Source organism: Mastigoproctus giganteus, chromosome 1 (genome assembly GCF_048544385.1).
Source record: "Mastigoproctus giganteus isolate SK-2022 chromosome 1, ASM4854438v1, whole genome shotgun sequence".
In the NCBI taxonomy this organism is placed as follows: Eukaryota; Metazoa; Arthropoda; class Arachnida; order Uropygi; family Thelyphonidae; genus Mastigoproctus; species Mastigoproctus giganteus.
The window spans coordinates 82,272,529-82,283,407 of NC_143575.1; the positions used below are offsets into that span (position 1 = coordinate 82,272,529).

At 36.5% G+C, this 10,879-nt stretch overlaps 1 protein-coding gene and 1 non-coding gene across 2 annotated transcripts in view; one reads left to right on the top strand and one right to left on the bottom strand.

The window, feature by feature from the left end:
- LOC150090935 (cytochrome P450 20A1-like) overlaps positions 1 to 9,156 on the bottom strand; it is a 197,488-nt gene extending 188,332 nt beyond the window's left edge. The window contains exon 1 of the mRNA XM_090380742.1: positions 8,956 to 9,156. Within this exon, the coding sequence (XP_090236868.1) occupies positions 8,956 to 9,027 (72 nt within the window). The 5' untranslated portion in view covers positions 9,028 to 9,156. The remainder of the gene's footprint in view (positions 1 to 8,955) is intronic.
- Positions 9,157 to 9,313: 157 nt separating this feature from the next.
- On the top strand, positions 9,314 to 9,385 carry TRNAH-GUG (transfer RNA histidin (anticodon GUG)). Its single transcript has one exon. It is a non-coding gene; the product is annotated as a tRNA-His (tRNA).
- Positions 9,386 to 10,879: the final 1,494 nt, after the last annotated feature.

Sequence of the window (10,879 nt, forward strand, 5' to 3'; positions counted from 1 at the left end):
ACTCTTGAAAAAAATGGTTTGTGTGAAAAATTTATTGCATTCACTGCGGACAATTGCAATACAATGTTTGGAGGACTGAGACGAAATGAAGAAGGGAATAATGTCTTTGAAAAATTAAAGAAATTGTTGCATAACAAGACTTTGATTGGAGTGGGTTGCCCTGCACATATTTTGAACAATTGTCTTCAGAATGCCGCAGAACTTTGGGAAGTTGATGTAGAGAACATTGTTTTTAAAATTTACCAGTATTTTCATAATTATACAGTCCAGACTGAAGGGCTTAAGGAATACTGTGAGTTTTTTGAGATTGAATATAGACAGCTCCTTTCTCACTGAAAAAAGTGTTCAGTAATGAACACTTTTTTCAAGAAAAGGGTGAACAGAAAGTGGACATGGAAGAGTCCAAATGGATTAACAACTAATGAAATCGACTTCATCCTCACTAACAGAAGATATATTGTGAATGATGTTACCGTCCTGAATAAGGTAAATGTTGGAAGTGATCACAGAATGGTAAGATGTACACTTGATATAGACATAGGAAAGGAAAGGAAAAAACTGACTCGAGTAAATAATACAAAGGTCTTTGAAATAACAGAGGAGGAGAAAAAGCAGTATGTACTGGAACTTAAGAACAAGTTTGAGCTTCTGCAGACTGCTCAGGACCAAGATATCAACGAGGAATATTACAACTTTTTGAAAGTGATAAAGCCCAAGAAACCTATAGGGAAACAGAAATCCAAAGAAGAAAAAATTAGTCAAGAAACACTTGTCATGATGAACCAAAGACGACAAATGAAGAGCAAGAAAAACACTGACAGGGAGAAAATTGAGTATACTGAGTTATGCAAAGCCATTAGAAAGAGACTCAGAGAGGACATAAGAAGATTTAACACAAGAAAAGTAGAACAAGCATTAAGGGAAAACAAAGGATTTAAATCAGCAGCCATGAGCAGTAATACAGAAAGACAAATGATACTGAAACTGAAGAATAGCAATGGTGTACTTATAAACAGCAGAGAAGGCGTAATTCAAATAGCAGAAGACTACTATAGAGAATTATACAAGGAGCGAGGGAATGATACCAGCAGTGGGGAAGATGGATTGCAAAGTAGCAACACATACGACATACCCGATATTCTTCCTGATGAGGTAGAACATGCATTGAAGAAAATGAAGAATCGGAAAGCCCCGGGGGAAGATGAAGTTACTGTAGAGTTGTTAAAATTGGGAGGAAGAGACATAACACAAAAACTGGCAAGGCTGTTCACAAAGTGCATTAGAAAAGGTGTGATGCCTAAGCAGTGGAATAATGCAATCATAGTTTTGCTGCATAAGAAAGGAGATAAATCAGAAATTGGAAATTATAGACCAATTAGCTTGTTATCCCATATCTACAAGTTGTTCACAAGGGTCATTACTAACAGATTAGAAAGAATACTTGATGAGAATCAACCGAAAGAGCAAGCTGGCTTTAGGACAGGATTCTCAACTATGGATCACCTTCACGTAATATCACAGCTAATGGAGAAAGCAAATGAATATAAAACACCATTATGCCTGGCATTTGTGGATTATGAAAAGGCATTTGACTCCATACAGCATAAGGCAATGTTTCGGGCACTGGAAAGACAAGGCATAGATACTCCACATATTATGATTTTGAAGAAAATATATGAGAGTGCTACATCCTTTATTAGACTAGACAAAGACAGTAGCAAATTTAAAATCGAGAAAGGAGTTCGACAAGGAGACACAATATCTCCGAAGCTGTTTACTGCTGCCCTTGAGGAAGCTTTCAGAAGATTAGACTGGTCGCAGAAAGGAGTCAATGTGAATGGAGAGTACCTAAACCATTTACGATTTGCAGATGACATTGTGGTCATAAGCCACGATCCCAAAGAATTAGAGGAAAATCTTAATCAGTTATGCACAGTTAGTAAGGATTTTGGACTAAAGATGAATATGGCTAAAACAAAAGTAATGATGAACAAGTATGCCACGGAAAGGGAAATAATGATTGAAGGAGCAGTAATTGAAAAGGTGGAGTCATATACTTATCTGGGACAAGTTATTAGCTGTAATAATGATAAATGGCTGGAAGTCAAGAGAAGAATAAATTTTGGATGGATAGCATTCAGGAAATATAGTCACATACTGAAAAGCAATATCCCAGTTTGTCTGAAACGTAAAATAATGAATCAATGTATACTCCCCACCATGATTTATGGATGTGAAACTTGGGCACTCACCAAAAGAATGGAAGAGAAGCTGAGAACTACACAGCAAAGAATGGAATGAATCATATTGGGAATCAGACTGTTAGATAAGAAGAGAAACACATGGATTAGGCAACAAACTCAAGTAAAGGACATTCTTATCAAAACTAAAGAACTAAAATGGTCTTGGGCAGGACACATAGCTCGAAGACATGAAGACAGATGGACTAAGAAAATAACAGAATGGTATCCAAGAGGAGCTAGAAGAAAACCTGGAAGACAAAGGCGAAGATGGATAGATGAAATTCATGAGTTTTTGAGTAGTAAATGGATGGCCAGTGCTCAAAACAGAAGGAACTGGAAAGTTGCTGGAGAGGCCTTCATCCTGCAGTGGATTGAAAATGGCTGATGATGATGATAGTAGAGGCATTTGATGCAAGAAAGCAAGCTTATGCAGCATCAGCCAAAAAAAAAAAAAAAAAAAAAAAAAAAAACCACTTCCACTTCACCGCTCTGTTCGTTCAAAATACCTGCCCAGCTGAGCCTTAAACTTATTTAGGCTATCAACTTCCACGACAAGGGATGGAAGTCTGTTCCACCAACCAACCACCCGCTGGCTAAAGGCAAATTTCCGCACGTCTAGCCTACATTTGTCTTTCCTCAATTTGAATTTATGCCCTCTCAGGTGATTATTCTGAGCAAGAGGAAGAATCCCATCAGCATTGAACCATTCAAGGCTTTATACACCTCTATCAGATCACCTTGCCGGTGCCTAGTCTCCAGACACTGTAATTTGCAAAACGTAAGCCTTTCTTCGTAAGAGCACCCCTTTGTTCCATTCACTAATCTTGTTGCCCTTCTCTGTACTCGTTCCAGCAGCTCTACATCCTTCTTGAAATGAGGCCTCCAGACCTGTATACAGTACTGTAGGTGTGGCGTGACCATTGCCTTATACAAGGGAATAATCACCTCCTTATCCCTGCTAGAAAAATTCCTATATATCATTGACAATACACCATGAGCTACTCTTGCAACCCGTCTGCACCGCTCAGAGAACTTCATATCTGCCTGCACAACCACCCCCAGGTCCCTTTCATTCTCTACCACTGTCAGTGTAGTACCACAGAGTTGATACGTTGCTCTGGGGTTGCTGTTTCCCATGTGTAGTACTTTACATTTGTCAATGTTAAACTTCATTTGCCACCTCTCAGCCCATCTGCTCAACCTTTCCAGATCCTGTTGCAGCAGCAGTATAGTGTCAGTAGTGTCCTTGACAACCCTGCCTACCTTTGTATCGTCTGCAAACTTCAACATTAAGCTTGATATACCCTCATCAATATCATTTATGAATACAGAAAACAATAATGGACCCAACACTGAGCCCTGAGGGACTCCACTAATAACATTAGTCCACGACGAGCAGTGTCCATTGATTACCACTCTCTGTCTTCTTCCCCTCAGCCACCCCTTTATCCAATCACTTATGAGTGTATTCCATATACACACATACAACAAACTGAAAGGGAAAGTAGCTCAGCTGCAGAAGTGCTAGATGTCTTAGTCTTAGTGAAAGAAATTATCTCGAAACGGATGGATCACAACTTCATGCAATTAAGAGTAAAAGAAATGCTATACAAAAAACATGATGAAGGACTTGTACTTGAATGTGAAAAATTTTCTAGTGATACAAAAAATCTGTATAGAAACTGCATGGAATATTTAGATAAGTAGCTTCACCATATGGAATCCATTTCCTGTTTTATGTGGATGAAAATGGATGCAGTACCAAGCTGGAATGATGCAGAATGTTCTATTTCCTACTTGATTGACAAAGGGGTAACAATTGATGATGTTAAGTGTTTTGACCAATTTAACAATTTGAAGAAAATTTTTGAGGGTAAAATGAATAATAAAGACTTTAAAAACATGCTTATACATGAAAAGTGGGCCAAATATTTTAGTAATTCAAAAAATATTGAATTCTATTCAGAAATGTTGAAAATTGCCCAGTTTTTCTTTGCAATTCCTCCTCACAATGCAAGTGTAGAGAGAGAGTATTCTCTCTAATGCAAAGTCAGTGGACGAAAGAAAGGAATACATTAAATGTCAATTCTGTAAAAGGTATTTTGTTTTTGCAGTACAATTTCAAACATATGTCATGCGTCGATTTTTACACATATTTGAGAGGCAATCCAGAGCTATTGAAAGAAATAATTTCTCAAGACAAATATGAATGTACTAATCCTAAACATCAGTAAATGTGGTTTACATTGTCTTTATTTTATTATTTGCATAATATATTTGTCCTCTTTTCTGTCCTCCTTTTTTATCCAAGATGAACTTTTTGTCCTCTTTTATTCGCCCCAAAACATATAAATGTCCTCTTTTTATGAGTGCAGAAGATGGTAACCCTAACTTCGTGCCAATTAAAAAATACCATTCAAGGCTTAGACTTAAATGCATGTAAGATGAACTAATGAGACTTGTGGCAGAGAAGAAAAATTCATGGGTTGCCTATCAATTATCAAGGCAATACAGAGGCTTGTGGTAGATATAAACTAATGTGCAATCAAGTGATAAAGGTGGTTAGACAAGCTAAGGTAGATTATAAGGCATCTATGCCAAAGAATGCAAAGAACCAGCAAAGATTTCTTTATCATGTTAACAGTAGAAGGAAGCAGTTGAAACACATTGATCCACTTGATATTGATGGTTTAATTGTTGATGATCCTGCTCAGTTGCTGGAAAACTGAATAGATATTCTGCAATAACATTCACACATAAGGAAATCTTTATGGAAGGGAATGCCAGAAATTTATCAAACTCTAACAGAGAACTAAATGATTTTTTAATAACTGAGAGGAAAGTGGAAGAGAAATTCTGGAAGCTATGATGTAAAAATTGTTGCGGAATATGATTACTGCTGATATTAATACAAGTTATTATTATAATTAGCTATATAGTGCAAGGAAGCCTGAGGCTTATGCTGCACCAGCCAAAAAAAAAAAAAAAAATTCCCGAGTTACCCTGAGAGAGAGAGAGAAGTAGAAGGGAATCACCAAGAAAGAGAAGAATGATATATCCAGCTCGGGATCCTGGGTGTGCCAAGCCCATACTCACCAGATGTGAGCCCCTAGGGTAAAATTTAAGATGATTTCATTACAAAACACATAACTTGTTACAAATACATTTTCATGACCTTTATAATAATAAGTCAAAAATATTATAATAAAGTCAATAATACAGCACAATATTGTAAAAAAGGGGGCTAAAATCTATTATTTGGTACCACTTGTCTCTGCGCAATGGGCGTGGTCCTAGAACAGAGTGATTGTATGGTGGAGTTCTGTAATTGGGTGATTATTGTCAATGCGTTTTGTTTCTGATTGTTTTCGGTCATCAAGGAGGGGGGTGCTTAACTTAGGTAGGGTGTTTATCCCCCCATCCCGCTGTTTTAAAATCGGAAAACGAGTTCTTGATTTTAAAACAGTGGCAAGTAGGGGGATAAACACCCTATGCATGTCAACTTAGGAGGACAGTGAGTGGCACAGAAGATCTGAAATTTTACCAAAAAAAGGTATATGATTAAAAATGTTCTGAGGATGACTTCCGTTGGTAAACTTTGTCCAGAATGTTGCAGTACAACATCCAGTAGCAGTCTACCATTATGCGTTCATTCCAGAAACCTTGGTGGTAACTTTCAACTGACTTAATATCTTGATGAAATTGTTTCTCCCTACTCATCACTTACCAAGCCAAGGTTGTCAGAAAAGAAGTATAAATGCAAATGCAAGGAAGGAAGTTTCAGCAACATATGATATTCCATTTCTTTATATGCATCAAGCAGTTCTGAACTCCATCTTTGTATGGAGACCCATAGTTAGTCAAAAAGTTTCCAAAAAGCCATTTTATAAGGCAGAGAAGAAAAGTGCATGGGATGCATATAAATTATCAGGTGATACAGATGCCTGTGGTAGATATAAATCAGTCTGTAATCAAGTCTATATAGGAAACAGCAACCCCAGAGCAACGTATCAACTCTGTGGTACTACACTGACAGTGGTAGAGAATGAAAGGGACCTGGGGGTGGTTGTGCAGGCAGATATGAAGTTTTCTGAGCAGTGCAGACGGGCTGCAAGAGTAGCTCATGGTGTCTTGTCGATGATATATAGGAATTTTTCTAGCAGGGATAAGGAGGTGATTATTCCCTTGTATAAGGCAATGGTCAGACCGCACCTAGAGTACTGTATACAAGTCTGGAGGCCTCATTTCAAGAAGGATATAGAGATGCTGGATCGAGTACAGAGAAGGGCAACAAGATTAGTGAATGGAACAAAGGGGTGCTCTTACGAAGAAAGGCTTACGTTTTGCAAATTACAGTGTCTGGAGACTAGGCACCGGCAAGGTGATCTGATAGAGGTGTATAAAGCCTTGAATGGTTTGAGCATGTTCAATGCTGATGGGATTCTTCCTCTTGCTCAGAATAATCACCTGAGAGAGCATAAATTCAAATTGAGGAAAGATAGATGTAGGATAGACGTAAGGAAATTTGCCTTTAGCCAGCGGGTGGTTGGTTGCTGGAATAGACTTCCATCCCTTGTCGTGGAAGTTGATAGCCTAAATAAGTTTAAGGCTCAGCTGGACAGGTATTTCGATCGAACAGAGGGGTGAAGTGGAAGTGGTTATTTTTTATTTATTTATTTTTATTTTTTTTTTTTGGCTGATGCTGCATAAGCTTGCTTTCTTGCATCAAATGCCTCTACTAATGCTAATGAGTCACTAAGGAGGTTAGGCAGATTATAAGACATCTCTAAGGCAGATTACGATATGTCTCTAGCAAAGAAAAACAGCAACAACTTCTATGTTTATATTAACAGTAGAAGGAAAGGGTTAAATCACATTGGGCCACTTGATGTCTATGGGTTAACCATTAATGACACTGCTCACATTGCAGACAAATTGAATAGGTATTTTGCACCTACATTCACACATGAGGAATTATTTAGGGAAGGGGATGTCAGAAGTTTATCAAACTCTAAAGTGGAACTAAATGACTCTGTGATAATTGAAAGGAAAGTGGAGGAGAAATTGTTGAGAATGGACATAAAACAGGCACTTGGCATGGATGGAATCTATCCAATTATATTAGGGGAGGCAGCAAAAAGAGGTAAGCAAACCCTTACACATAATTATGAGAACATCCTTGGATTCATGAAAGGTCCCTGTGGATCGTGGACTAATGTAATTAGCGGGCTGGAGATGTGCAAATATATCCCCAATGCATAAAGTGGGATCAAAAGGTAGCACGAGTAATTACAGACTTTTTAGTTTAATGTCTGTTTCAGGGAAAATAATGGAATCACTGGTTAAAGAAGTAATGCAGGACCATCAGGCATGCAATTATACTGCAATCACAGCATGGATTTGTCAATGGGCAGTCTTGTCTAACCAATCTAATAGGATGTTACGATGCCTATTAGATTGGTTAGACAAAGAAATTAGATGCAAAATATAATTTTGACATCATATACTTCAATTTCAGGAAGGCTTTTGATAATGTGGCACATAAAATGCTGCTACACAAACTGGAGCAATGTGGCATTAAGGGCAAGTTACTGCTATGGATAAAGTGATGGTTGTTGTCGGTTAGTTTTAAGGAGCATTAGCAACTAAGACCATATTGCTCCGGGATATGTGGTGGTCATTCTCTGACCTTCCCGCATCCTCCGTATTTGGTGGTGACGGGCTCGAACCCCGGTCTAATCTAGAAGCGTGTGCTACGCACTGCTGCTTCTTCCCACCTGGCTACGGAGGCGTCCTAAAGTGATGGTTAAGTGGAAGAAGGCAGAGAACAGTTATCACTGGGCACTGCTCTTCATGGACTAATGTTATTAGTGGAGTTCCCCAGGGTTGTTTTCAATATTTATCAATGATATTGACGAAGGTATAGCAGGCTTAACATCTAACTTTGGAGATGATACCAAGGTTGGCAGAAGGGTTAACGATAGTCATCAGGGTGAGCTACTGCAACAAGATCTTGGAAAAACAAGATCAATTGGGCTGAGATTGGCAGTTGAAGTTTAATAATACATATCATTAGTTTTGGCAGTTGAAGTTTATTAATACATATCATTAGTAATGAAAATTAACATTGCAGGTGTTCAAAATGAGTGTCAGATTTAACTCAATTAAAAATTTGCACTTTTTCGCAAATTCGTTTGTGTATATACTGTACTAAGTTAGCAATTAAAACGATGTGGGCACTTTTTTTTTTTTTTTTTTTTTGCTAATGCTGTACAAACTTGCATCATTTCCCAATATCAATTTTAAAAAAAATATCTTTGTTTTCAACCAAATATTATGGGATAAAATACAAAATATAAAGTTCAACACAAATGTTTAAAAAAGTCTATGTAGTAAATAATGTAAAATAGCAGAAGTCACTGAGCGCAATGTCATTACATGCATAAAACTTCTGATGCTTTCACGAGAGCAATAGGAAATTAATACCAATCGGGGAAGGGCATTTATTTGTTAAAATCCATAAAAAAAATTTATCTCTGAGACACAGAGTAGGTAAGCTCCGACGTGAATCTTCCACGTGAGCACTAACGGATGACATTCTGACAGTTTAGTGTCTGAAAGTTTGGAAGAATACATAACTTTCAGAATATGAACAGCACAACAATAAAATATAAGTCCATAAATAATTCAATTTTGGCTCAGTGACACTTACTGGATATAAGTAAAATACAAGCAATAACATAAATATAACAAACGTCACGGCGAAAATTGCAAAATCCAACATTTGAAGACCGATTTATTGCGAAAAATGAATTTGTTTGAACTAATTTCAGTCACATCTAAGTCTAGTTATTTAGGGTGCGAAGATATTATGGTCCTATATCGCTTATTTCTTATAATAATGTTTAGATTGCTCGAAGATGTGATTTTTTTCCCCCAAATATATATATACTCCACATTTATAAAGAAAACACACTAAGTGAAAAAGCAAATAATAAAGAGGAGTGGAACTTGCACAGATAACTTCCTTTATCAGGTGTTTAAAGACACTCACAGCACCAAACATTTCGGCCGTGATCGTCTAGTGGTTAGGACATTGCGTTGTGGCCGCAATAACCCAGGTTCGAATCCTGGTCACGGCAATTTTATTTATTTACTTAAATCGTTTCATTTTTTTTTTTTTTAGCTTTTTTTAATTCTAAATTTCTCAATTTCTTATGCTTTCACAACAACCTTCATTAAAATTTAACGAATGAATAATATGTCACTTTAATACTATTACTATGAAGTTTTAATTAGGTATGTAATATGGTAAGAGGAAAAAATAATAAAATAAACTAAACGATAAAACTCTTCTTAGGGAATAAGAATTATATTTTTTTTATTATCAAATACATGCGAATTTCGCGTTCAGTAATACAAATTGTTATTTTAATACCGAATTACTAAAATTGGTGGAGAACACCAAAAATTCCATTAAGTAGGTAAACTTAAAACTAAACTTTGTATCTAATTAACGAGATATCTAGCATTGTATTCTCTAGAAATATACTGTATGCTATTATATCCGAAGTTATACCATCCAGTTATTAAAAAAAAAAAAAAAACAGACGGACCAGGATAAAAAATTTGTCCTACTGTGCTAAGTGTATTTCAATGTCTTAATTTAAATTATATTCATTAAATTAAAAGTAAAATAAGTGTATTCAATATTAATAATAGATTTAACTGTTTCTGGGTGACACACGAAGAGTTTGTTTATCAATTGGTCACTGAAGTACAGTACATTATTGGGAATTTATGCCGTTAATGCAGCAAAGGCCATATTGCACCTGTAAATGTTCAAAAATGAAAGAAAAAAATTCCATTTTTTTCGTTTCTAACTCTAAATTTCGTTTTGATTGGCTTTATTATTATTATTATTATTATTATTATTATTATTATTATTATTATTAATATCCATATGATGCAAGGAAGCCTGAGGCTTATGCTGCACCAGGAAAAAAAAAAAAAAAAAAAAAAAGTTCCCGAGTAACCCTGAGAGAGAGAGAGAGAGAGAGAGAGAGAGAGACAAAAGTAGAAGGGAATCACCAAGAAAGAGAAGAATGATGATATCCAGCTCAGGACCCTGGGTGTGCCAAGCCCAAACTCACCAAATGTGAGCCCCCGGGGTTAAATCCAATACGTCTCCAATACGTTGCATGTAAAAGGTTCCAAGTTTGAAATGGACAATAAAGTTGCATTTCTATCTTGCTAATATTGTGGAACATGCTTCGCTGTGATGGCAAAGTTACAGTGAATTACATGAAGGTCTCCATTTCCAATTACTAACTAGAAGAGTGTGTAAGATGAGTAAGTTTAATAAGTAGCCTCGCAAGAACAACTTCTTGTTCTTGCGAGAACAAGAACTTCTTGTTCTTGTTCTTATACTTTATCCCCAACAAGTTGGGGATGAAGTGTATTCCATTTAAGCAACAGAACCTTCAGTGCGCCACCCAGGCAATAGCCTATCTGCGCAAAAGTCTTAATCTTTTTAGTTTTATTACAATTATTATTTGTGTGAATTATCATCACTACTATGGTTATTAGGCCAAAATTATTCTAACATTTCTGTTGATTAAACAGTTTATTATTTC